Here is a 27904-nt window from a genome sequence, read left to right on the forward strand (position 1 = left end):
GATGGAGCGGGCCCGGAAAGTGGTCCCCCCTGGGCCAAGATGTGACACTATTTCTATCCAATCTCTCCCTATATTTTCCTCCTCCCTCTCACTTCCTATCTTTTCTTATTTTTCTCTCTCCCTCTTCTCTTCTTTTTTGTCCTCTTTGTTTTGATCCTTTCCTGCGCTCTCCTCTATTTCTATATTTTCTGATTTTTTATCCCTCCTTACTCTTTTCTGATCCTTTCCTCAGGCCTCAGCTTTCTCTCTCATCTGACTCGGTTCTCTTCTCTCTCCCTTTCTTTCGATCCTCTCTCTTCTCTCTCTCCCTTTCTTTCGGTCTTCTCTCTCCCTTTCTTATTTATTTAATTGTTAAGATTTTTTATTTTGAACAAGCGATAAGATCTACATTAAAAAAGTAGAGGAGTTAATTAAGATTTAAATAATTTTAAATTTCATACTAAACAAGTGTTTGGGTCTTATAAGAAACTGTTCTTAAGAAATTGGTTTAGAAAATATTTTTGAAAATTAAAAAAAAAAATAGTGGGATGCCAAACGGCTCCTAAATTTTCTTAGCCACCATCTTTTTTCTCAACTTTCAATCTGTCATATAATATAGTATGGAATAAGATATATATATATATATATATATATATATATAAGAAATTAATACTTTATCATATTTTTAATATTACATTTGTAATGTCTTTTTGATAAAGATAGAACTCACATATGTTGGTAGTTCTGACTTTATAAAAAATGTGATATAAAAAATAGGGCAAAAGACTATTTACTACCCTCATGTTTCGTGGTTTTCAACATTTAGTACATCAAGTTTTTTTTGTCTCAGAGTCATACCTAAAGTGTTAATTTTGGGACAGTCTTATACATCCGTTAGTTAAACTGTTAATTCTCTCGTTAAGTGATGATGTGGTACCCATGCGGACAATGACTGGGCGCCACGTGACATTAAAAATATTAAAATAATTAATTAAATTAAAGATAAAAAAATAAAAATAAATAAAAAAAAAGCCCATCCCATCTCCCCCCGCCCCCAACCCAGAAGAAGAAGAAGGAAAAAAAAAAAAACCATCCCTTCTCCCCCCTCGCCCCTAACCCAGAAGAAGAAGAAGAAAAAAAAAAAAAACGAATCTGCAACCTAGAAGAAGAAGAAACCCAGTTTGCCGCGACCCACCTGCCTTCACCCACCCCCACCCCCGGCGTGACCACGACCGCGAACCCAGACCATGAACTCCATATCTTTGGGATTTTCAGTGTGGGTGAATTTCGAAAATACTTTCAGATGGGGAGTTTGAGTTTGAGATTATTTTTGGACTGGATCTGGAAACGACAAACTAGGTTTTTTTTCTTTCCTTCTTCTTCTGGGTTAGAGGTGGGATTGGGGTTTTCTTTGTTTTATTTTATTTTTTCCTTCTTCTTCTTCTTCTTCTGGGTTCTTGTTCTTGTTCTGGGTTGGAGGCGGGGAAGAAGGGATAGGGTTTGTTTGTTTGTTTTTTTTTTAATTTAATTAATTATTTTAATATTTTTAATGTCACGTGGTACCCAGTTATTGTCCACATAAGCACCACGTCATCACTTAACGGGAGAATTAACAATTTGACTAATGGATGTATGAGACTGTCCCAAAATTAACACTTTAGGTATGACTCTAAGACGAAAAAAACTTGATGTACTAAATGTTGAAAACCACAAAACATGAGGATAGTAAACAGTCTTTTACCCTAAAAAATATGATAAATATACTTTATATATAATTAAAGATGTACGTTATTCACATTTCAACTCCGTCAAAAGAAAAAAAAAATGTGCATACTAAAGTTAATATTCTATTCTATTCTCTTTAGAAAATATTCAAAATCAAAATCTACTAAATTACATGGATGCCCTTTGCAGAGGAAAGAAGAGGAGGAGAAAAAACAAAAACTCTACAGTCTCTAGCGAAAGAGAAGTCCTCGTTTGGCGAGCAATAACTGGGCCCCGCAGGCACCACATTTCCTTGTTGTTCTGTGCATAAATCAAAAAGTCTGTAACTTCGTTTTCTTTTGACAATCACTCCTTTGACCCAGTTAACAAGAAGAACGGAACCAACACACAAAGAAAAATATAAAAAACAAAAGCATTCACCGCGTCCTACACGTATTCAGAATTTAGAATCTGGTCAATCCGAGTTGGTTACTACTCAATTTCGGCTCAGAATCTGCAGCAAGATTCAGTCAATTTTACAGACCCAAAAAACCCTTTGTATTTTCATACTCTGCTTTTGCTTGCCACAGAAACAAAGAGAAAAGTCAGTTTTTGGACTTTTTATTCTAAAAAAAATATTATTTTCTCTGATCCCACAACCCCACCCTCATGGGATTCTGGGGTTTGTTCTTTTATTAATTTGTTTCCTTCTTTTGGGCCAAGGGGGACTCTGTCCATTATTTCAAGCATTTTATCTATTTACATTTTGACTTTTCATTGATTGTTCACACATTGATATAAAAAGGAGCTGCAGTTTGGCATATCAAACTAACCTGCATCTTTCTTGAACTCTTCTTCCTTAGGTGACTTCTTCTGTTTCTCAATCTCTTAATGCTTTTTTGTTTGTCTTTCGTTTGGGTTCTGTAAATTTCATATGTTTTTTGTTCTTTTAATCATTTGGGTTGTGTTATCTTCCAAGTGCTGAAGTTAATAGAGCATTTCAGTTAGATATTACCATTAAAGATTGCAGCTTTGAGCTTTTTTCTCCTTGAATTTTACTGTTCGTTTCATGTGGGTATGTTTCTTTGTTTCTTGCTGAACAATTTTTTAATTCCATCAGCTGTGATGACTAATCTTCTGAATTCATCGATTTCGATATGATTAGATTATAGCAATTAAGCTGTTGTAAACCCAATGAAGCACCTTGATTAGATTCAGGAACAATATAGGATTCGGGTGCCAGAATTCAATAAGATAGAAGCTAATGGAACATTTTGATATGCAGGTGAACCTCTGTTTGAATTGATAATTGATACAAAATGGCCATCAAGACACTTGGTCTAGTTAAAGGTTGTCTTCCAGAGGAATTAAAGAAGGTACTTTTATCTGTAGCTTCTGAATGGGGGGATGTAGTGGATGATTTGAATGCCTTGCAGGTCACCCCATTGAAGGGGGCCATGACTAATGAGGTGTATCAAATAAGTTGGCCTACGAGGAACGGTGGTGACCTTTTCCGGAAAGTTCTGGTTCGGGTTTATGGTGAAGGAGTTGAAGTGTTTTTTAATCGGGAGGATGAAGTTCAGACGTTTGAGTGCATGTCCAAGCATGGCCAGGGGCCGCGTCTTCTTGGGCGATTTGCAGAGGGACGGGTTGAGGAGTTCATTCACGCTAGAGTATGTGAATTGCTATGTTTACCATTTCATATTTTCTTTTTTTTTTTAGTACGAGTTACTTTAACTAAGTCTTTAACTAATGATGTCTTTGGAATACTTTCACTAAATCCTCTATAATTGTCACTACTTTTCCTTAGTTTAATGGTTCAAAGTTAGTGGCATGATGACATTATATTGTGGTTGTAAACAATAAAAAAAGAATAAGGTCCAGTCTGCACTTTAGGACTGAATTGTCTAGTGCAAAGAGCATACAGGGTCTTGGCGGGATGGTCACTGTAATCTTGATCACTCTTTTAAAGTCGTACTTTAGCTTTTGGTGTATGATAAGGGTATCTGATGTCTTATATTGTTGTGAAAGGAAGAAGCCGTTAATCGCTTCATGTCATTTTTTATTAGTCAATTTTTGATAAGATTGTGATATGACTAGAAAAGCCTAAACTCGTTACACCAGAAATCATAGACTATTGAAACCCTGACACGTATGCATAAGTTTTGAGTGTTATATTTACCGAACCATTTGGATAAAATTGAACAGCCTATTTGCAGAATCTTATAGTTAAGCGAAAAAAATTTAAAGAACATGAGAGGCAATCAATCTTTAGGATCAAGATAGATGATAAAGATGTAATAGATTTTCTCCGGTTCTACCTTCCAATTACTGATTGTTTCAGCTGGACAACTTATGTATCATCTAATTTAAGTTGGACTTAAATGATCTAACATAAAAAAGGACGGACTGATTTGCTTTGGGATTTGATCCTCTATCATACCAAAATTGAACAAAGGCATGTTTGAGGTTCAGTGTAATCTCTTCATATAACCTGTTGCAGAAGATTTTTTATCATATCCATACGCTATTGTGTTTTTCAATTCTCAGACGCTATCAGCTGCTGACCTTCGTGATCCCGAAACATCTGCTATTATAGCAGCTAAGCTGAGAGAGTTCCACAATTTGGATATGCCTGGTCCAAGAAATGTAGTCCTTTGGGATAGAATGAGGTAATTTTATATTTTGAAATGTTAAAGCTTCCCTTTTGAGTATTCATGAATTTTTATGCAGTTTACGTATTTTCTCCAGGAACTGGCTCAATGAGGCAAAAAACTTGTGTTCGATAAAAGACATACAGGAATTCGGCTTGGATACTTTGGAAGAGGAAATTAGTATGTTAGAGAAAGAACTGTCACAGGACAATCAAGAAATTGGGTTCTGTCACAATGACCTGCAGTACGGGAACATAATGATGGATGAAGAGACCAGATTAATCACTCTAATTGTGAGTTCTTTACTTGGTTTCAACGAAACCATTTCATTGTCATTAACTGTTTCGCTGGTTTTGAAAATATTGCACTTTCTTTACTACTTTTCTTTCCTTCCACGTGATTCCACTTGTGACCTAGGATTGTTACTGAAGTCAAACACTTCAGTTTCTACAACCTGAATTTAATCATTTTGACATGGACAGTAGATAAGTTTTTCTTACTAACTTAACGGTGTCAACTTCTTGAGTAGTAGAAAACATTTTCTTAGTTAATAGTGTCAACTTGTTGAGTAGTAGAAAACATAGTCCAAGTCTATTTTAACAATAAATCCATCATTTTTCGATTTGAATCATGATGTCGATGCAATCAAGAAAATGCGTTCTTACTAGCTTTAGCCTGTTTAAGGAATGAGGGGTACTCGGATTTGGGATGATAACTAAGTAAATGACAGAGTTCTAAGCAGTAGTATTTCTGAATGTAACTCATGAAGCAATCGCTGAGAGTCAATTTTCTTGGCATTTCTTGCTTGCATGTAGAAGTTTATGCAAATTGTATAGCATCACATTCATTCAAGTATATTCACCGAGCATGATTCAAATTATCAGTCGTTGGATTTCCGGTTATATTCTTGCTAAAAATGTACATAAAGCAACGTTATACACATGTGTTGCAATGGTTATATTATGATTACGGATATGATTTTGTTATGTTTTCAGGATTATGAATATGCCAGTTACAATCCTGTCGCTTATGACCTTGCAAATCATTTCTGTGAAATGGTAGCAAACTACCACTCTGAGACACCTCACGTTTTGGACTACAGGAATTATCCAGGTAACTGTTAATCTGTTTGTGATTTGTCCTTCAGTGCATTTTCTCCTGCTTTAACCTTGAGAATTCAATCAAGTTGAAAACATGGAAATAATCATTTGGTATTTTTAATTCATTACAAATTATATATTTTGGTTTTCTCGACTGTTGAATCAGGTCTGGAGGAGCGCCAGAGATTTGTCCGTGCGTATCTGAGCTCTGCAGGTTAGCTTATTCATTTTCTGATTCCTCTGTTGATTTTGTGATATACATGTATCTGGGTAAACGGATATTGGTTGTTCCTACATTTAACTGTTTAAACGTACAAAGCTCGTTGGTTGTCAAGCTTTGTGTAAGGAAGATTTCTGCAAGATCTGGACGTGGTTATTGGTTTGTGTGCATGTTACTGCGCAGATTGTTCATGTTTGACGTTTAGCATTATTGACCGAAAAATAATTGAGCAAAGTTTGCTCATGTTTAATTTGAAAGCGTTGGTGATTCTCAACACACTTCGTCTCCAATATTCCTTATAGGTTGCGAACCCAGTGATGCTGAGGTCGAGCAGCTAGTTGAAATAACAGAGAAGTACACTTTGGCCAACCATCTCTTTTGGGGCTTATGGGGAATAATTTCGGTAAATCATTTCTACTTTTCCTTACACTGTTATTCGCAATAGCTTGCGCGTGTTTGTGTGAGTTGACTGCCTCTTTGTGTTTATAACATATTTACGTTTTCTGCCGGTTTCCAGGGTCATGTGAACAAAATTGATTTTGACTACACGGAGTATGCGAGGCAGAGGTTTCAGCAGTACTGGTTGAGGAAGCCGGCATTGTTGGGTTCTTCAGGTGATTCCCTGTAATTACACAACCAACAAGGATTTTATAGTATGCTGAAGACCATCTCCTTCGTGCTTAGTGATGTTACTTCATAAATATTATCGTAAGTGTGAAATAGTTATACAAATAAAGACGTGTGAGAGTTTTGTACCAAAAACAGAAAAGAAAAGGCGTGTGAGAAATAAATATGAAATGTAGCTGTAAATGGCATTGACGACCGACGGTTTCTTCTTCGTTTGTTAAGTTCTTGTACAAGTACTTATTAACTAAGAGTTGTTTGAGTGCCCTTATGAGCATTATTGTGTATGGTACCGGGGTGTTCTATGCCACCTCATTCTGTCGTCGATTCTCAACCCTTTTCGAACTGAGTGAAAACTAACTAAACATATGTTCTTATGAAGATGGCATTCACTAAAACTTAAGCCATCTTCGGAAATTTTCGGAAAGTTTTAAGTGGTTTCGTACTTGCTTGTTTTTCTGCAGTGTTGTTGTCGTGGACCTTCTTCTGTTCAATCTGATAGTTTTCCTTTCTTTTATGTAAATGTTAATAATTGAAACATTGCAAAACGTCGGGTTCGAAATTTGGTGCGTAGCTACAATACTCCGGCCTTCAAAGCTCAACCTAACACGTTACGAGTTCAAATTTTCATCTCTTTTTAGTGTAGTTTAGAGTAGGAACTAGTCTTTCACAGTGGGCCGAAAAAAGTGAATATGATACTAATATATTGAACTCATATAGGAATTACTTCTACAGTTGGTCATAAATTTGACTGTGATACTAATATATAAAACTCATATGTACTGATGACTGTGGTGTCAACATATTGAACTCACATTAGTGTAGTAGTAGTATTATAGATATTAAACTCAAGTTACTGATTTCTATATACAGTTATTATGCTCACTCAAACTACGGCTTTTAGATCTAATCTATTATTGCTTTGAAGATTAACATTTGGTTTGCTTTAACTTGTCTGGATGTCATTTCAAGTGTTGATACTTATTCCTTGTCGCCCTTTGATGGGAACTCAACTCAGGGTGGGGAAGGTTTGGTGTGATGGCTAAAAGGTCTTTATCAGCATGTGGTGACTAGTGCTCTGTACAATTATTGAGATACAAACCCCACAAGAATTGAAACAAATTACTTAACCATAATTAAAATAAGAGAAATTTAATTGAGTAGGAGTTGAAATAAGTAGTTGGAATCATATTCTTATTAAAATTGTTTACTTAAGAATGAAACTGAATTTATATAAATTGTTTACTAGTTCATCTGAATTGGAATAGAAATGAATGATGATTACTATAATACCCTTATTCTAAATAGCATATTTATATGCTAATTAATTGGATAACTTCAAATTAATATGTCATTAAAAATATTATTTGGAACATAATAAAACCTTAATAGTAATTACCCTATAAGCATTAATTATTTGTTATTTTCTTAATCCCTATGTTTATTAAAGAAACATGAAATTCAAGAAACACAACACAGCAAAAGGTCCTTTTGCTAGCAGTGGATGGTGGTGGCCGGCAAAACTGAAATTATAGTAAATATCTAAGGCCATAACGGATAAGAACAATTAATTCTGATTCTTCTATATCTGGAAAATTGAATTACCACCTCCAATTAAGTAGTCAAATTCCTTCAAAATGAAAATTTGAAATCCTTATTTTGTATGGGTCCCACCTTACTTTTTATTCACTGAACTTTAGTAAACAAAGATAGATTTCGTAATCAGAATCCAATTCTGTATTTTGATTCCAATCATGGTTTCGTAAACACGGCATCAATATATTTAGTCACAAAGAAAAATTATGTTGAACTTAAATTCAGAGAAAATTAAATTTTAAGAACTACAATCATATATTCAGTATATTTAATCAGAATTCAGAAAATAAATTCTGCAACTCTACATAAACAAAAATCAGAAATATACATAAATACAACCTTTTACAAATCTTCAATAAAAATACAGTTTTTCACTAAACAAACAATAACGGGGCACTAAAGGGACACTAAAACGTGTTTTATGCCTGTATAAAGCCCCATATGCAAGGCAAAGTCTGATCCTTTCCATCCCTTTGTTAATAAATTTACCCATAAAAGTTTCCAGCAAGACTTCACAGTATGCGTTTTTCGAATTAAACTTATGCGGAGGTCCCAGATAACCTACTTAGAGTGTCATAAATGGAGTCGATTTCAGTATGAGACCGGCTTGTTGCTGCAAACAAAAGGTGTTTAGGTGCTTCTGCTCTATCGAAATAAAATGCTCCCGATACAAGTTTTTCTTTTGGCTGTAAAGCCAACCAAATTACGGTGTCTGCACCTTGCTCGTTCGTTCTAAGCTTTCCCGATAGACTAAAACAAATTTAGAAGAAAAATGGAAGATTAGATATAAAGCAGAAGAAAATAGATCGCAGATACAAATAAGAGATGGAAAATGTTAAAGATTACGTACGCTTTAGAGAAACTTGGCAAACTCTTGGCAACCCCCGGTGTCTCAGCCCAACCTGGGTGCATTGAGTAGAATCCAATCCCCTTGTTTTTGTTTGTATCAGCCCATTTCTCTGTTAACGCCACCTGAATAAGAACAATGTTAGCTCCAGAAATAGCTGAAAAAGTTCTTACTCGAAGTGACGAACAGCTCGCATCCACACATATAAGCTTTTGTTAATTAAGCATTTATACTTATCTGGGAACCTAGTAGTGCACCTCTTAAGCCCAAATATCATATCCCAGGGATAAAAAAAAAAAAGGAAAGGCAGTTGTTTCCTTTCCCTTTCTTTTATCATTTGCTGAGTAAAAGTACTTCGTAATTGTAGATTATATACAAACATAATCAAAACTATCATCTGGTATTTCTTAGTGTTAACAACATTCCATGATAGTGTCAACAGTGAATCTACCAAATTACTAGCACTGAAACTTCTTAGGAGAAACCAGAAGGAATGTCTGTAAATTTCCTCAACTTAAGATGTAACTACCAAATCCAAACGAAATCATTGCTACCAAAATCAAGAGCTACCATTTGTTATATCAACTCCGTCTAATATGTTGGAAGAGAACTCAGGCTTAGGTTCAGAGCACACTGCATTCTGATTCATGTTATGTGGCATATGTATCAGAAATTTTTGTGCAAAAAGAAGTTTTAAGAACTTGCTCGGTTGAATGCATTAGTTTTCCTCCGCTTAAATTCAGTAGAAATAATCGAATCACAGTATTCAGATCATCCTTCTTGGCATCTTCTGAAACATATCATAAAGAGGATAAAAATTCACTAAAATAAAGCAAATATATTATCTCTTAAGGGGATCAAACCTGAACTCTCTTGTTTCGACCATATTGTTCCACGCCATTAAAGTTCCCATCACTAAACTGCATTAGACATATATTTTGGAACTTGATGAGCATTGGACAAATCGAGTGTAACGTTACGAACAGAATATCATAGAAGCAATTACCTGTAAATCCTTGGTCAATGGTGTAGTGTACATTCCACCAGAGGAAACAGTAATAACACGGGCATCAGGTGTAGCTTTCTCCAGCAATGGCAACATCAATTCCGTCATGGCATAGGTGCCTAATACATTCACAGCAAAGTTCAACTCAAACCTGGCATTTGAAAGAAAAAGACTTAAAATTTTATCTAGAGAAAAAGGATAGAATATCTAAACAAAACTGTGTACAGAGGTAATCGAGAACACACCCCTCTGATGTGGTAACTCTATTATGCTCAAGCAAACCAGCATTGTTCACCTAAAGGCAGCAGGATATTTCTCAAAATCAAACAGACAGTGACATGACAAGAAAGCCACCAAATTGCAAACAAATTTGATTCGTTTTAAATTAATTCACAATGCCAGAAATCAGACAAAAACTTCAACAGATGATAACAAAATAATATATATATATATATATATATATATATTATATACTGGTTTAAAATTAACAAGATCCCGGCACATTTAACTGCAATATTAGGTTCCCAGAATATCAGAATGGATATTTACCAATACGTGAACTGGCATGTTCTTTGTGGAAAACTTGGACGCAAATGACTTGATATCACTAACAGATGATAGATCACAGACCTGCAAATTAAAACCATATTAAAACATTTACAATCAAAACAAGACATTCATAAAGATCACAAAGATCATTACTCAGTGAACTAGTATATAATTTGATAACGTATAACAATAACCGCCTGGGATGTAACATTGGGTCATTGACCACTAAAATACGTGAAAGGAACCCATGTAAATAAGTAAAACAATTAAAAAAAAAAAAAAAAGGATGCCATATACCTCCAAATGAACATTTTGGTTTCCTGTATCAGTTTGGATTTTAGACTGTGCAGCTTCACCCCTCTCCTTATTCCGACAAACCATATAGACAGTTGCGCCGCTGAAAAATCATAAGACAATAAACAAACGAAAATTAAAGGAAAAAAAAAAAAAAAAAACAATAGCAACTACGTTTCTAGCAACTGAAGTTAAGTCTCAAATAACAACTAGCCCACAAATAAAGCAAGAAAAGCACCGAGATGCAAGTCCCTCGGCAGTTGCATAACCAATGCCTGAATTAGCTCCTGTTACAATGCAATTTTTCCCTTCTATCCGTGCTTGCATATCCTCTGACTGGAATTTCTTTGAATGTTCTCTGCAAGGATTTTACATCAATTACAACAAGTAAAAAAGCGCAACGAGACTTCTTCCATAAACTTTATTCTTGTGAACACAACAGCAACATTTCGGAAGGAAGAAATAGGACAGATAACGGATTTAACAAACGCATCGTTCTAGCATACAGATACACAGAGTATTTGAACCTCATATTGTCGATCCGGTCCCTTAAGATTTCTAGAAAATAAAAGAAATACAAATTTATGCACTTAAAAAAGCCATTGTTGGGATGATTAAGTTCATCAACAAATTTCCAAAACCCCAATTTATATCATGAAAAGAAGAGGTGATAGAAATTAAGCATCCACCGTGGGAAAAGTCATATGCTTTGCTTCCTATCAGTTGAAGAGTATATCTTTCTGAATACATAAATACAGCATTTACTTGCAAAATTATGATTTAATATCCCAATTGAAAATTACAGGGATTGGAAGATTACATGAAACCAGACTTGGTGAAATTCAGGTACCCATAAACTCCAAAAGCTGTTTGTCTCCATGCCTGTAAAATACAGATAAATAAAATTATAGGCTTATGAAGTCAAGAGAAAGAACAAAAGATCAAGGGAGGGAGGGAGTACCTTGAGAAGAAACATTGCAAGAGCTTCAATGGATAAGTGAATTTCAAGTCTGACACTTAGATTCGTTGGACTCTCCCTCTCCAACTCTTCCATGCCTTTTTATCGTTTTTTAACATTTCGGTCAAGTGATGCTGCCAATGCGGGTATAGCCGTCTACTAATTAAAGTCACAGTTAACGGTTTGCCCTTGTGCCACGTAGCGGCAAACAGATTATCACTTAATTGATGAACACGTTCAACGATGGAACAATAAAATGACTATCGCTTAATTTAACGGTTATATAGTTACGAATTTGAATGGTGTTTGGTAGATATGATACTTGAACGAATGTTTAAAAAATAAATGGTTAAGTCATTAAAATATATTACGAAGTAGACCTTACAAAATGTGGATTAGTAGTAACATGTGTCAATGTCACGATGTACTAGAAAAACTAATTAGGTGGTGTTAAGGTATTAAACCATCACATGTGATAAATTTGTTTATAAATAATCTAAATAAGTCTCATGAAGTACGTATAATAATCATACAGTGTATATCATATTCACACATCCAATCGTGACACATGTGCATATCATATTCACACATTCAAAATAAATTTAGCCAACACATTCAAAAGAATTAAGTGCTCATTGTTGCTCAAGTGACCCTTAGATCAGTCAGTAGTACCATTAAACGTTTAATCCGAAGACGATCCATTTATTAAATTAGTAAGGAATTTCAAATTTGAATACAAATCCATTTATTAAACGAATAATAACTCACCACGTGTAATGTGTATAGGAATGAAATAGGATGAATTTTTATTTAGTGTAAACTATTAACCCATTTAAGATTTATTTTTATTTTGGTCACCCGCTAATCCAAAAATGCATGATCATTTATCTTTGAATTTTATATCACGAGTGAAAAATAAATAAATGTACTTTTAAATATTTTAATCTGGACACTTGCTATTAAGCTCAAAAAAGAAAAATGATAACCGTGAATTCATAGTCACTGAGTAACAAAGAGACCTAAAATAGTCCCTACATAATTGTTAGTTCAGTTTCATATCTTGAATATATTTTGAGGATTTCTATGAGCTCGTTTGGATGTACTTTTAAAATTACCAAACGCTTTTAGAAAAAATGTTTTTTGGTTCCAAAAGCACTTAAAATGCTTTCTGGAATAAGCACAAGTTATGTATTTCTTTCATGAAGCACTTTACGAGCTTTTCCAAAATTTACTTGCATTTTTACTAAGAATTGGTTTCAAAAACATTTTCATCAAAAACGTTTTTATTCATTTCAAAAGTACATCCAAACGAACTCTATATTTCCATGAGTGGTATGAGTGGCGATTCACCATTTTCATTTTGTGAGCCACTTGAGGAATGGAAAGAATATAAAAGGAGTAAACGATGCAATCAAACTTTATTTTTTACTATCAGAAATTGAAACTTTGTACTAAGATATATATATATATATATATATATATATATATATATATATATATAATCTCTATATACACACACATTGATGATACACATGTATAAATATACAACTTCACTGTACAAACCATATTCTCTACGACTCGTCTCGACTCCGACTCCGTTCCGTCTCGACTCTGACTCAACTCGACTCAACTAATAAGCCCTCAGACCAATGCGCAAAATCCCCTATGACATACACACTCCAACTTCAAATGACCGTTCGTTATAAATGTAAACGTAAAACATTTCACGAGTTTTACGTACTCCCAACTACCACATTTCCGCATCCGTTAACGCTCCCAATCGGAAATATCCTGCATCAGGAAGCATGTTTAGCAAGTATGAATGGAATCACATGATTTAAGGTAAACATAAAACAAAACCGTATTACAAGACGACTTGTGGGGAAGCCGCAAGGACAATTGACCATTTGGGTAATAAATTGAATTTTGGGGCCGAAAAAAGGAGGTATTTTTAGAATGTAGTATGCACACATCACGTATTTTAACTTGGGAGTCAGCGACATAAACAAAATGATAGTTGTCCCTCGATCTCGTACACAAAGTGGCAATGAGGATTTTCTTAGCCGTAGAGATACCAAAGTAGACACAAGGCACGGAGCCAAAAACTTCAAGAATGTAACTTGGATCATTTCCAATTGAGAAAACACATCTATCAACAGAAAGCAAGGAAAAAGCCCGTTGCCGGAACTAGGTAGGGTGACAGATTAAACCTATGCCATTAACTTTCCCTAGTAACAGTAGAATTCAGAAATTCAGGCAAGATATTAATCAAATCAAATGCCCTAGGAAAGTACTCACCTGTCCCAATTTTAAGCAGTTCTCTCCAAAATCAATACCCACATCCATTACAGCGTCCTCATTTTCAATCTCGGCATCAGTGAACGTGAGGGCCCGTTGTAGCTTCCTAGGAGAAAACACCTCGACCTCAACTGCATATGTGGCAGTCACTGGCCGATGATCAGAAAGTCTAATTTCAGCCCTTCTATAACTCAGTAACCTCATTCCTCGTCCATATGAAAGAATACGGTCACACCTGAGAAATACAGTCACACTATGGTCAATTCTGTTCAAATAACCGATAAAAATAGAAGAAACACCTTATATTGCAACGACCATGAAAAAAATAATTCAAACACTTATTAAGATTCGAAACAAAAAAGAATTCATGAAGAGGATATGAAACTTCCAACTTTCATGGGTAATGAAATAAGTAATAATTTCAATATTTAAATGAGCTCTACAGAACTATCAGAATCCATGTGAGACCTCGCATTTACTCATTATATATGTTTCGATTTTAAGAAACAAGCTATTCAACAGAAACCTACCACCCATAGGTCAAAATCTTAGAACAAACCAAAACTTTGAAGATCTTTACCTATTACCCTAGCAATAAAACAAATTAGCATAATACCAAAGCACCATTTACAGGGCAAATCCACATAAGATGTTACAAGCTGGTTATGGGGTAAGTACAAATATAAAAGATACATAATCCATTTCTTAATCTCCATACATAATTAGGGGTGTTCAACATCGAAATTTGTCTTCTGTAGTTGTAATAGATTACCATTTTTTTGGCAGTCATCAAAGCTTATGAATGTCGAACGTCATTAAACTTCTTTAAAGATACTAAAGATACTATGAAACTTCTTTAATATAAATAGCCATAGGAAACAAATGTCGAATGTCATTTCACTCTCTTTGGTTGACAAAGAAGGTTCCTTAAATATAGTATAAATTATAACACCTATATTACGATTAGTGGAGAATCATACCAAAAAAATCAAAATCAGCCTTAACAAGAGTGGTTGACACGTCTTGTGCAAAGCAGTCGTCGAAACAAAACAAGTAAAAAAGTACTCCGCCAAATAAAAATGCAGAAACAGAGATGAACAGAGGCCTACCATGCTGGAGTGCGCCTCCCAGTCTTTACATCCTCCCCGCAGTACTTCTCTGAATTGGTCTCATACTTATACGTCGGTGGAAAATTAAGAACACCCTCTGACCATCCATCAAATGCACGGCCTTTTTTAAATTGTTTTGCAAGCTGTCAAGATAAACATACTGTGCTTAATAGCTAAGTTTGGAATCCCGCTTAACTTCACTGAAAGTCTAAAGTTCAATCAACTACTCAAAAATTTCAGTGGATCAATCTCAAAAATGTCCCATCCCCAATTTGCAGTCAAGTGATTAGAATTTATTTAAAGTAGATATTCTGTACATTAAAGCACACAATTCTTTTAATGGAACAAATGAACCATCATTCATACACATTTGGGTTATATGATTTAAGACACTCAACTTACTGGCTTCAGATTTTCAATCTCCATAATTCTAAAAATTTACAGGTGCAGACTAACTTAAGATAGTCTCTCTTGTTACATATTGCATCTTACAAAATCTATAATCTAAATACATTATCTAAAAGAACCAACATTTATATATTTATGTGTCATCTAAGAGGCCCAACTTCCTCTGTTGGTTCAACCTCTCATTGTCATAAAGATTGACCTAGAATCGGTAAGCATGAATTAGTGAGCTACAAAAGCGGGATACAAACATCGGTTCAAATCCTTAGTAAATCAAATGGAAGTTCAAGATAGTCAGGGACAAGAACACAGATGCATAGAGTGGAACTAGATAGACATAAATAAAAAAATAATTTCAGAGAAGCAAACTGTCTTAAGAAAATTAAAAAGACATACCTGGTCTTTCTCAGCCAACTTCGACCAGTCCTTTTTGGAGATAAAGTCTCGTGTTTTCTCATATGACAAGTTAAGACGATAATTTAGATCACCCAACCAGATTATTCTTCTGTAGGAAAAGGAAATACTTTCACTGTTATTAAAACACTGTAAATTGAAGTCATAATATTGTTGAAGGTGAAACTAATTTTTCACATCCGTTAAAAGTAGAATGTGGATTAGCCAAGATTAGCAACTTCCTATATCAGATTGATACATAACTTACATAGTTAATAATTTTCCTGACATGAGATGGTAGGATATAGGAAAACCTCTAGTTGGAGACTATTACATCAAATAATGTTACTGTTATAACTGAATAAAAAGTGACCAGAGAATAGTCAATATCATGCAACTATCTTTCATTACGATTTCCAAAATTTCCTACACCATAATTATTCAAAGTCAATGTTGTGCAAAGCGCAAACATTTCTCTCTTTACAAGTATAATAATTTCTGCAGCATAATTTAATGATTCATGAGATAATTTCATCCAGAAAAGATTTCAATTAAGAGGATGAAAAAAGAAAAACAAATACGAAAAGATATTCTCTCCGAAGATTCGAAGAAAGCATATTGTAATTTAGCTGCAGTGTACTTACTCATGGTCATAGATAGTTTTGGGAAACCCCACACCAGGAAACGAATGAAACTGACTTCTCCGATGTATTTCATTCACATCAGCATTTCTTTTTATTTCATCTGCCTCTTTCTCCCCTGCTGTCAGGTGTGTGCACACAAAACAAAAAAGCGTCTGATACACAGACATGCTGACAGATATAGATCCCTGAAAAAATGAAAAACTGCCTAAGAATCAAATAAACGATAAGAAAACAAATCCAACAATTATTAAATTTACTTCATAAGGTCACTTTCTAATGTAGAATATGAAGGCATTGGATTATTTTCAAAAATTTCTACTACTTTCTTCCTTATTTGAGCAAATCAACGAGCAGGTATATGATGAAAAGAAGTTTATGATATAGCCATAGAACAAGGGTGGTGGAGATACTGGGAGCATTCGAAGAGCAGGAATACGAGGAGAGATACAATAAATAATGAAGGTATACTATAAATTCTAAGAAAAAGGTTGCAACAGTACAAATTAATGGGAGAGAGAGTTGTTCGAATTAGTTTTGATCACATGTAATATGAAGTCATCTGTTAGAAAAGTGTATTGCTTCAACGAGCAAAGAAAATTTTCAAAGAAGGAAAATATAATAGAGATGGATCATATGGAGTAAAGAGATCTTGAAGGACCTACAAAAATGGACCCTTCAATAGAGCCTCAAAATTAGATGAGTTGGAAATTTCAACGCGTATGAACACTGAAAGGATCGTCCAGTGAAGTGGCAAAAAAGTGTTGCAGCGACACCAGAATATGGGCAAGCCTTATCATGGAAGCAACAAACATCTTAAACGTTAAACCTTAGTAGACCTAGTAATGATTAATCAACAGAAAATGCGCATTTGATTTCCAAGTTAGATAAACGGATCCACTCTATTGCTCATCCATAGCTGAACAATATAGACAGACATCAATAGTATATTACAGGCGGAAGCAAAGTGAGGAAACTATAAAATTGCTCTAATGTTTACCAATGGCTTGTACAAGTTATCAGCTATGTGTAAAAATGTGTCATAAGATCCGTTCACAAAATTATGTTAGCAGAAAGAAAGAAATTGTTAAGACTATCGTATAGTTACTGACAAAGACAAGAAGCATATATGTTAGTATACCACCAGTAACAACACTAAATGTGATGACAAAGAATTTACAAAAACAGAGATAGGAATTTATAGAAAAGAAACAAACCTTGTTACCAATGTATCCCATAACACCAACACCAACAGTAGACACTTTAACGTTCTGAATATGTTTACGCAAGCTCCTACGAACCCATACAGTTAGGAAAATCCCAACCATCTGTTTGCTTACAATCCTTACATACGATGACCTTCTTTTTCGTTTCATGAGAGATTCAAGATCAACCTCTGCAAGCAATGCTATTTCTGATGGCATGTCATTCACAGCTGACTTGAAAGAATTGTATGTTCTGAAAGATTTTGAGGATTTGAAGGACTTCATTGTTCGAAAGGAATTCTGTCTTCCTAGTGAATTCTGAGATAGCAAGTTTAATGGAGGCTCTGGCCAGCTCAAACCAATCCTTTCAGATCCACTAAGCATTCTGGTTAACTTGCCATTAAATTGGACTCCAGAAGTTGCTTCATCATCTAATGAACAATCATCTGTCCGAAGGCAATATAACCTATCCAATCTCTTTGCAGAATAACTTTGCCTCTGTAAATCCTGTCCGGTTGCCATGCCTGGTTTACTATTATCTGTGAATTCTGGAACTTGAGCGCCAATATTCACTACTTCATTTGTGACTGATATACCCTTGCTGTCACCAGAATTTATGGTTTCATCATCCAACGGATGGACTTCTTCCCCAATATCATCATCACTTTCAAGTAGGCTCTCCTCTTCAATATCAGGGACATCATCAGCTGGCTTAAACTTTGATGGAGATGGAGGATCACTAAAAGATTTAACCTTGCTCGTCGCAGGTCGAACTCTGTCCAGTGTTTCACGAATAATGTTTTCCCATTTAGTAATTGGGCGGCTATCTTCGGCGCCAAAGATATTCCCGGCATTCAACGCAACAATCTCCTGAAGACTGAAAACAAAAACAAAAAAGTTCACACTTCTAAGATTAACTCTTGACCACGAACAATAGATTCAGATAAAACAGATCAAAGTGGTGGGGGGTATTAAAGAGGACAGAAAGTTTCAATCGTACACAAAAAATAATAGCGGACATGAAGGACAAATATGATACATACAAAATCAGTATTTTCGGTAGCATTTGTTTATCTATATAATTATTGTATTTGCAGTAGCAGTATCGTTCACTTGATTAACAGATCCTGACAGAAACAGCATAAGATCCCTAAATGAAAAGTCAGTGAATCAAAAAAAATGGGAGGAGAAACGCTTACCCAATCACATAGAAATCAGCTGGCTCATTGACATCTAACCAACCATCAACATCCAGGTCATCGGGTGGAATTTGTCCTCCAACATTCCATGTCGTAGCACATACTCTGGAAACACCAAAAGTAAGAAAGATAGGAAGTTAAATGGCTAGTCTAACAAACCACCACCTATTCAGTAATTGTAGTGAATTATATGCTTTACTTTAACGTCACAAAAAAACGATGGGCATCAACCTGAATTCCTTTGCGTTTATATACTGTGCCCTAAAAGTCTCTGACTTTCGTCTTCGTGCCCTTGGAAGATCGTCTACATAACCAGAAAGACAAGAACCAAAGTACAGTCATGAAAATAATTAGCGAAAAACAGTATACTGGAACCAGGATATCCCATGGCACAAATAAAAAATATAAGGCACCAGAAACTCAAATCAGAAGTTCGAACACTGGAAATGCATACGAGCTTTGAGACTAAACAATGTTACAAAATGTCCAAAAGACATTGATCAAACATCAGAATCATATTATTCACTTCCATCTTCGGTGCAAACCTTTAGGCTCAGAACAAAATAGTGAAATCTTATCTCAAACAGATGCTAAGAACCGTGTTTTGGGTCTTCAATAATCATCAAAAGGCGCAAAAAAAAAAAAAAAGCGAAAAACTCGAGGACTGTGGAAAATTGATATTAAGTAGAACGGAGAATAGAATGTGGTTAAAGCATATATTACCAGTAGCATCATCTCTCTCAGATTCATCTTCCTTGATGCCTGTAAACCTCAAATCTCTTGCCCGTTGATTAAACTCTGCAAAGCCCATTTTACAGTCAGCCTAAAACCCCAAAAGGTGAAAACTAAAAACACAAAATTGAGCTCAAATTCCACAAGAAATATAGTCAAATTCCCATAATATTCAAAAAGACAATAATAATCATACAAAAAATCCATTTTCCAGATTCCAATTGAAACACAAACGCATCATCAGAAAATCAAAAAATTGTCTGTACTGGGTTGAAAGAGAAGAAGAAGAAGAAAGGGCACCAACCTTGGGTGTCGGAGTCGGCGTCACAGTCGTCTTCGTCGGTGTCGGCACTGTAATCGGACTCTTGGGCGGAGATGTTGAGCCACTTGCGCATGACGACTCTGGGCCAGAAGACCTGTGCGCACGACCAATAATCCAAACAACACATAAGCTCAGCCCAACTCCTCTGCACATTCCTCTCATTTTTTCCCATAATTAACACCCAACTTAAAACAAAACAAAACACAACGTTCCCTCTTCTCCTATTTAAATAACAATATAAATATATATATATATATATATATATATATATTGTGTGTATCTATATTTGGTGAGAGAGAATACCTGTTGTGGGTTCTTGGAGTGGGGCTTCATCTCTGGATGTGAATGCATGGTCGAAGACCATAACAATTAACAAGAAGAAGAAGAAAAACAATGAAGTATTTAGGCTTGAAGGAATTTAAAATTGCTCAAAATTCTGTTTTTTTTAGTAAGCAGAATTGTGAAAACAGAACAGATAATCGTAGATGAAGAACAAGACTAATCTAGTAATATATAAATTTTTGTTTGGTAATAATGGTGGGATGGTGGTTAACAGGTTAAGACGAGAGCAGTCTTGGTAGCAATGGTGGTTGGAGTAGTGGCAGCAGTGGCAGTAGTGGCAACAGTGGTGACAATAGAGGTGTTAGCAGTAGTGGGATATAGGATGTGGCAATAGAAGGGAAGCGAGTAATGATGGAGAGAGTGGTTGCGGTGGTGGCGGCAGTGGTTACGATTGTTGCAGAGGATGGTTGTGTTAACAATGGTTGTGTGGGATGGTTGTGAAAATGGGGGTTGAGAGATGGGGATCATGGCGGCGGAGATGGTGGACGCGGTGGTACCATGATGAGAATAATGGGGTGGAGAATTTGGTGATGGTAGTGGTGATCATGGTGGCGGTGGTGCAGGTGGTGGTCATGATAAGACGGTGGAGGTGGTGGTGGCCATAGTGGCGCGTTAGTCAATGGCTGTGGAGAATATGGTAGTGGTGAAGATGGAGGCGGGAGGTGATGATGTCAAAAATGGTGGCGGTGGTGGTGAGGAGGATGATGATGGCGGTGGAGGTGGTTGTGCTGGGGTAATGATGATGGTAGCGGTGGCATAGCGATTTTTTTTTTTGCTTAAAACTACAACTTGTGTTTTATAATGTATCTTTTATTTTTTATTATTTTAAAAATTGTTCTTGAAATGAAGAAAAAACATCAATTTGATGTTCTACGAACTAAAACTAAATATTATTTTCTGCGTTTTTCGTTTTATGAGTTTGTGTTCTTAAAATAGTGTGCCGAACCCATATTTCATTTATTTTTAATCTGCAAAACGAAAAAGTGTATTGCAATCGTTAACAAGCTGACCTAAATTTCCACGATTGGACTCCCAAGTTTTTGTATTTGAAAGAATTACCAAGCACCGCGGCCTGCATTTGTCAACCATCTTTACTTAGAGTATGCATTCTATTCCTGAATGCCTAAATACTGAGGAATACAAATAATGATTACCATGCACTGCGGTCTGTATGTGTTAACATGTTTTATCTTGAAAGTGTAGCCAAACCTATATAATTACATGCACAACTGCTAACTAGATTCTAACTAATATTACGGTTTAGCAGTATTTTTTTTCAATTGTAAATAAGATGTATCATATCAGACTTTCTAATTAACCTGTCTTAGTTACTGATTGTGTTTTTCGCCACCTCACAATTGCGTCACTAATGCCAATAACTAGTAATGTTATTTTGTGCAGTGAAACCATATCAGCACTAGAATTTAACAAGAACAAGAACAAAGTGGGATTGTGAGAGCAGAGAGACAGCAAATGGTAGAAAAGACCCATCACATTTCATTCCACCCCAATTGGATGGCCATCCAAATCCAATATCCATTGGTTTCGTTGTGGCCTCTCCATTTGTCGGAATCTACTAATTTCTTGGTGTTTTGGTTTAGCATATTAAGCTGTGCACCATGATTTGACCCCAAAGAAACAAGAACGACTATTCTGGTGGCTAAGTCAGCCGTCAATCTCAATCCGCCTGGATTCCAAAATGAAACGATGAAAATGTACACCTAAAACTGTGTTCAGTTTCGCTTCCTGATATTATTTATCTTAAAAACATATCGATAATTCGTGTGTTGATTGAAAGATTGAAAAAGATTTCCACAGAATCTTCATCGCTCAAACTTCTCCTGCATTTTGTCGTCAAGCAAATGGGGTCGCAACTGACTCACTACTTTTGGGTTGTACACTTTCATCGCTTAACTTTATTCTGATGTTTTTGTTTGAGGGTCTGCGTCACTTTTATTTCAATTTTTTTTTTGTGCGGGATTTGTGGTGGAGGGGGATGATCTAGTCCAACTCCTTGACTTCCTCCTCTTCTTTTAGGAGATGAGCATTATTCTTATTCTGTAACTATTAACCCAAATCATAAAGCTTTGAATGATGCTTGGCTCCTAAAAGAAGAGGAGAAAGTCCTCTTGAAAATCCAATTATAAATGAATACGTGTTCGAACAATTAAAAAAATTATAAACTATGAGAAAAAACACCACTATCCGCATTAACCAGTCCAAGAACCAAGGCTCTACAATTTCGGCGTTGGCACCTCTGTCGAGAGAGGTGGGTGAGGTTGACGAAGAGCAGTGATGTGGGGAGGTCGGAGAAGGGTGTTTGCGTGGGAGGTCGAATATTTGTGGGTGGGCGTTCTTTTGCCGATCGTCAATTTTTAGTTCCAAGTTTTCTAGTTTTCAATTGTTTAGACATGTATCCATTTGCGATAGGTTCACTCGTTCATTTCAGTCAGACTTTTTCCTCGAAGAGCCAAGCATTATTCTTTTTTTTTTTTAACGCTAACAAGACCACATATTTATGTTACAATTTTGTACTATCTTATGTGACAAGTGACGTATATAAACTACATACAATCAAATAAATTATTAATAGACGGTGACAACATGTACACATCAGTGACACATGAAATTGTATACCAATTTGGTACGAACATGTGATTTCTCTAATTTTTTTATTTTTTATTTTTGATACCAATGATATATACACAAAATTATTTTTAAAAAGCATAAGAAATAATACTCCACGAGTCCTAAGATCATCTTCAACCCTCGGGCTAAAAACCAAATTTTTTAGCCGAAAAATTTAGATTTTAGCTCAGAAATAGCTTTTCTACTCCAACCCTTCTGGCCTAAAATTTTAGCCCGGGATTATTAAAAGAATGAACTTAGGCTAATTTTTTTTCTTAAATTAATTTTTTTTTAATTATGTAGACTATAGTAACTTAATTTTATGAACATTTTAATCTAAAAATATTTAAATTCTGATAAATATTGAAAAATCACTAAATCGATACATGAAACTCATGAAACACTATGGAAGAATATGAAAATCATGATAAAGATGTATAAACACAAAATACATAAAACACAAAAGACACACAAAACGCATGTGAAGCACATACAAAACACATTTGAAGCACGTACACATGTGAAGGACATACAAAACACATGATAGAGTGATAGAGATGAAGCACACACATAACACATGTGAAACACATGACACACATGATCGTAAACACTACCACCGTCCCTCCCGTCGCTGTTGCAGTTTTCATGAAACTTTTCAATGATTTTATCCCACAAAACCTTTTTATTTTGATTTGTAACAACTGCACCATCTTCGCTAATAGAAACTCATGTCAAGCATGAAGCAACATCTTCCTCACAGGTTCAATTACGACCTCTAATATGCTCTCTTGCCATGTTGAACAATTTGGAAATGGTAGAAAGAAAAATTGAAAGAATTGTAGGAGAAAATTGAGTTTTGTATGGATGTTTGAACAAATACATAGGTATTTATAGAGTTTTTGGATGAATTTTGAGTTAAAATAATTTTTTTGATTATTTTAGCCGTTGGATTTAAATTTGGGCCGCTAGATTTGATTATATTCGATCTCAGTTATTGGATTCAATGTATTTTAAAATTACATTTGAAAAAAAAAAAAAAAAAGCAAAATTTGAATCTGGACCGTTGGATCAACCAACGGTCTATAAAGCCCAGTCGTAGGATGCAGAAAAGAGCCGTTAGGCTCTGGTTGGTGGCGGACAGCGGCCCTGACAATTGGCCTCCCCTGTTAGGCGCTGAAGCCAAACGGCCCGCGTGGGGCGAGTCCACGCTTTTGTGGGCTATTTCTTGGGGGGGTGTATTTGGCTGAGGTTTGGTATTTGACTTGGGATGGTATTTGGCCTTGATTTGGTATTTGACTTTTAGCCTAAAAATTTGGTTTGGGTTGGATTGGGTTTTGGGAGCCGGATTTGGCGTTGGTTTGGTATTTGGCTTGGGTTGATTTTTTTTTTGGGGGGGGTGCTGTGGTGGTGGGGCGGGAGGCAGCACAACTACATTTGTAGACACACAGGCAGTTTCCTCATCAGTTATTCATGTGGACAGGGACACCTACGGTCAAGCACAATGTACAAGAAGGTAAAAATCATCCGGCACTCTGCCAAAAGTAAAAGGGACCACATCATCTTATCCTCACAGAAAAAGTAAAAGGTGTGATTTTTCATGAGGTCCATAATCATGTGGTTAGAACTTAGACACCTCATACCAACTCTCCAAAATTATGTCACGTAACACATGCATGCTCAGTTATTCTAGACGAGCTACTTACAATAAATTTAGTATTGAATTCTTCATTAATATAGTTGAAATTTTGTATCTAATTGATTGCATAATCATTTAGTAATACGATATAAGAGTATTTTTTTAACTTATAAGTGCGAGATTTTAAGATTTTTTTTGTGTATGGCAGTTTGATACTAAATTATTAGGACTAATCCAAGATTTATTTCAATCTAAACTTTTCATCTCTTAGTGTAGATATATATATTTTTCTTGTTCAAATATAAATATTAGAATTAATATTTTTATAAAGAAAATCATTAATAATACCTAGTATAAGAATAGGCTCAAATGAAAAAATAATTTATGTGTTTTATTTTATTAGTTAATTCGATCCATATGTTTTCAGTTTGGCCAAATTGATCACAGTGTTTAACTTCATTTGTCTAAGATTTGTTAAAGGCCTGTTAAAATTGATATGTGTTATGCACGTGAGAAGATAGAAATATAACTTCTTCTTTTTTGTCAAAAACAGAAATATTACTTCACTATAAACCCATTAGAATCGACGCAAGATCAAATGATCAACGATGCCCATCTCTTGTGCAAGGCACGTGTCAATTTTGAGGGTCATTTAACAGATTGTCTATAATTGACTAACAGAGTTAAAGACGGAAATCAATTTGGGCAAATTGAAAACAGATCAAAGATCCGAAGATTCAATGAAGCCTCCCTTGGAAAGGGCAACACAGCGACATGCTAAACAGAATATAAGGCAACCAACTTGGAGTTGGAACTACTCTGGTATTTTGGGGTTTTTAGTTTTTCTTCTCAGATTCGGACCGCTCGAATTATGAAATGTAAAATCATTAACCGTGTTTAAATAAAAAATACTTCAACTGAAGTGTTTTATATAAAATTTATAATTGTCCATTCTTATTCAAGCTCATTGAAAATGCAAATATAATTTTTTCACCCTATGTACATGACCCTTTTTGTCTCCCACCAACAGGGCAGATACTAATTATATGCTTTTTTAACAAAAATAGTTGTCTACTGATACTGTTAATTACCAGCTGAGCATAATCTTTTTGGTACGTCTAGTTAATCACCCCGCACATTTTGGTGATTAAAAGACCACAAATAAAATGCACTGACTATATATACTGTACTATGAGAGTGGTCATGATCATGGTGACTCACAAGTGAACAAAGCAACACCCAGTGAATCATACTTTCTTTGTCACAGAAGGTACTGTGGCTATTGATGCAATTGCAGCTGGTTTTGCGGCGGGGGGCGGGGCGTGGGCGTTCCTTTAATCTTTTTTAATATGTTGAGTCTAGAGTTCTTGCACGTTAATTTAGATGATGAATTCATGAGGGGTCGGTGTTTAATTTAGTTGGGATAATAATATATTAGGTCAAAACCTAGAAATACATCAAAATTTGGTGATGAAAAGGAAGATATCTATGTATAAATACTTTAATCTTTGTAAAAAAAAAAAAAAAATCACTATAATAAGTCGTCACACATTTACCAATTCTCACAAAATTGGGATGATCAGGCCTAGTAAAACATATTAAAAACAGAAACAAGAAACTTGATTATTTAAATTAAACAAATTTTTTTTTAAAAAAAAAAAAAACTAAACTTTAAAATAAATATATTGTTGTATTTGAAAAAAATGGAAGCTAGAATTTTCCTCGCCCCCATTGATAATAAAACATTTTATTTGATTCACTTCAATTCTTTCTTATTTTGTTTCCTTCAATAAATAGAAGATTTTCAAAGTGCAGGAATTTTACTCAGTTATCAAAGATAAAAAATAAAATTAAGAGGAAGGAAGTTAATGTGTAAAAAGGAATGTAAAAATGGCCTTCCTCTTCTATAAGGTCTGGAATTATACATAAGTCAATGGTTGATCTGGATTCGTGATCAACCAATTGCGGTGAGCGAGCTAGAAAACCTAAACCCCTCGTTAAGAAAAAAGTATATGCATAATATAGTTCACTAGCCATATATCTATATATGTATGGAAGTGGAAGTAAGTAACATGCATCTGAAACAGAAAGAAATGGGAGAGACAGAGACACAGAGAAGGAGATAAAAATACAGACGACATACCTTTGGTTTTATAATATAGGTACTCTTTTCCTACTACTTCAGCTCTTCAGATGATGAGAGACTCTTCTCCCCGGCATCCACAAAAATGAAGACAACTCGGCTGTTGTTCTTTTGGTGGTATATAGGAGTGTAGGCTAGCTAAAGCTTCTCCTTTTATTTAAACCCAAAAGGAGTTCTTTCTCTGCAGATGCATAGACTGGCTTTTTCTCAGCTTGGTTGTGCTTCTTTAAGAGAGAGAGAGAGAGAGAGAGAGAGAGAGAGAGCGCTTTTTTTAACTATTGGCTGGTATAAAGTTGGAAGAAACAGCAGACGTCTCTTTCAAGTTTTCAACACACTAAAAAAAACCTGAAGTTACTCGTGGATTCCCGAAGCCATACCGATCAATTAATTAGGCAATGTAAATTTGAAAAATTATTAAACCAAACACCTAAGTAGTCGTAATTATGAAATATAGAAGCAAAATAATCTGTTGTCATATTAGCTTTCGATAAATATGATTAAGGCAATTGTGACACCTTAGCTCTGTGGTTCTCTTCTCTATAATGCCTGTAGGTATTCTTTAACTAATGGTTTTCTTTATCTTCTCTTTATTATATTAACAGCGGACAGGACACTCCAATCCTTGTAGTTTCGGTGCATTTTTTTATTACTAATGCAAGAAGTTCTTTTCTTATAAAATAAACATTGGTGGAGAAATGTAAATGACAACCAATGTCAAACATTTTTTTGTTCGAATTGTATAAACCAGCGCAAAATTATGAGTATTCTAATCAAATTATATAACGTGTAGTTGGTTTTATTAATATAGTCGAAAAAAGAGTCATATTAATTATGTTATCGATTTGACGCAAGATGATATAACAAAAAATCAAACAATAATCCTTCGCTAGAAAACAACTAGTAAACCCTAGTCATCCGTTTGGATGGAGGAAATATACTTGGAGTTTAGACAAAATTCAGAATTTATAAATTAATTTGCACCAATTCCTTGTTTGGATGCATAAACATAAAAATTTATAATTTCTAAGTGAAAAAAGAGAAAAAAAAAAACTTAAAATTGAGACCTTCAATTCTCAAATTTAAATTTTATATAAATAGTTGTCATTTTAAATTTACATGAGTGAGTATCCCTTGTCATAGCCGCTACCAACAGCACCTGTCATAGCCGCTACCAACAACATCAATACTTACTACTGTCACCGCCGCCACCACCACTTACCATCCACTTGTATTATGACATGTGAGTATCCCTTGAATCAGAGACAGAGCCAATTATTGACTGCTTTGAGCTCTAACACATCCCAAATTTTGAAAGACTTT

General features: G+C 35.1%; 3 protein-coding genes across 9 annotated transcripts; 1 reads left to right on the forward strand and 2 right to left on the reverse strand.

The window, feature by feature from the left end:
- The first annotated feature begins 2226 nt into the window (after positions 1-2226).
- LOC103929087 (probable choline kinase 1) lies at positions 2227-6552 on the forward strand. 5 transcript variants are annotated; one of them, XM_009338230.3, is made up of 9 exons: positions 2227-2546; positions 2969-3059; positions 3120-3356; positions 4234-4355; positions 4435-4630; positions 5333-5450; positions 5604-5651; positions 5960-6060; positions 6175-6552. In XM_009338230.3, exons 2-9 carry the CDS (start codon positions 3003-3005, stop codon positions 6283-6285), a joined length of 990 nt encoding a protein of 329 aa, XP_009336505.2. In that variant the 5' UTR covers positions 2227-2546; positions 2969-3002; the 3' UTR covers positions 6286-6552. The 5 variants fall into 5 exon arrangements, with proteins under 5 accessions (XP_009336505.2, XP_009336507.2, XP_009336504.2 ...); XM_009338232.3 differs by having other exon boundaries at positions 2232-2546; positions 2969-3033; XM_048580961.1 differs by lacking the exon at positions 2227-2546 and adding an exon at positions 2573-2758.
- Positions 6553-8097: 1545 nt separating this feature from the next.
- LOC103929089 (dehydrogenase/reductase SDR family member 12) lies at positions 8098-11670 on the reverse strand. Its single transcript, XM_009338233.3, has 10 exons — positions 11535-11670; positions 11394-11455; positions 10812-10931; positions 10577-10676; positions 10280-10360; positions 9976-10025; positions 9731-9881; positions 9588-9644; positions 8728-8849; positions 8098-8627 (listed from the first exon to the last, which is right to left on the reverse strand). Exons 1-10 carry the CDS (start codon positions 11625-11627, stop codon positions 8417-8419), a joined length of 1047 nt encoding a protein of 348 aa, XP_009336508.2. The 5' UTR covers positions 11628-11670; the 3' UTR covers positions 8098-8416.
- A 1260-nt stretch (positions 11671-12930) lies between these two features.
- Positions 12931-26806, reverse strand: LOC103929090 (type IV inositol polyphosphate 5-phosphatase 3). 3 transcript variants are annotated; one of them, XM_018642975.2, is made up of 13 exons: positions 26585-26806; positions 21188-21249; positions 20139-20170; positions 19818-19929; positions 19505-19579; positions 19013-19085; positions 18782-18886; positions 17595-18459; positions 16381-16565; positions 15740-15848; positions 14939-15081; positions 13830-14064; positions 12931-13322 (listed from the first exon to the last, which is right to left on the reverse strand). In XM_018642975.2, exons 3-13 carry the CDS (start codon positions 20166-20168, stop codon positions 13299-13301), a joined length of 1956 nt encoding a protein of 651 aa, XP_018498491.2. In that variant the 5' UTR covers positions 20169-20170; positions 21188-21249; positions 26585-26806; the 3' UTR covers positions 12931-13298. The 3 variants fall into 3 exon arrangements, with proteins under 3 accessions (XP_018498491.2, XP_018498492.2, XP_048436919.1); XM_018642976.2 differs by lacking the exon at positions 21188-21249; XM_048580962.1 differs by lacking the exon at positions 26585-26806 and having other exon boundaries at positions 21188-21281.
- Between the last annotated feature and the right edge of the window lie 1098 nt (positions 26807-27904).

Source organism: the organism of the source record quoted next, unplaced genomic scaffold (assembly GCF_019419815.1).
Source record: "Pyrus x bretschneideri cultivar Hongxiangsu unplaced genomic scaffold, Pyrus_bretschneideri_v1 Contig16, whole genome shotgun sequence".
Taxonomy (NCBI): domain Eukaryota; kingdom Viridiplantae; phylum Streptophyta; class Magnoliopsida; order Rosales; family Rosaceae; genus Pyrus; species Pyrus x bretschneideri.

Excerpts from the sequence above, each read along its gene's own strand:
- LOC103929089 (XM_009338233.3), bottom strand. The coding sequence starts at position 11,627 with ATGGAAGAGTTGGAGAGGGAGAGTCCAACGAATCTAAGTGTCAGACTT. Across the intron at positions 10,361-10,576 it reads ACCAAAATGTTCATTTGGAG|GTCTGTGATCTATCATCTGT; the intron begins GTATATGGCATC and ends TTTAATTTGCAG. Across the intron at positions 10,026-10,279 it reads ACATGCCAGTTCACGTATTG|GTGAACAATGCTGGTTTGCT; the intron begins GTAAATATCCAT and ends TGCTGCCTTTAG.
- LOC103929087 (XM_009338229.3), top strand. The coding sequence starts at position 3,003 with ATGGCCATCAAGACACTTGGTCTAGTTAAAGGTTGTCTTCCAGAGGAA. Across the intron at positions 4,631-5,332 it reads CCAGATTAATCACTCTAATT|GATTATGAATATGCCAGTTA; the intron begins GTGAGTTCTTTA and ends TTATGTTTTCAG. Across the intron at positions 5,451-5,603 it reads GGACTACAGGAATTATCCAG|GTCTGGAGGAGCGCCAGAGA; the intron begins GTAACTGTTAAT and ends CTGTTGAATCAG.
- LOC103929090 (XM_048580962.1), bottom strand. The coding sequence starts at position 21,266 with ATGGTTGACAAATGCAGGCCGCGGTGCTTGGTAATTCTTTCAAATACA. Across the intron at positions 19,930-20,138 it reads ACTCCAAGAACCCACAACAG|GTCTTCTGGCCCAGAGTCGT; the intron begins GTATTCTCTCTC and ends TCGTGCGCACAG. Across the intron at positions 13,323-13,829 it reads ACTGCTTAAAATTGGGACAG|GATATTTCCGATTGGGAGCG; the intron begins GTGAGTACTTTC and ends TTCCTGATGCAG.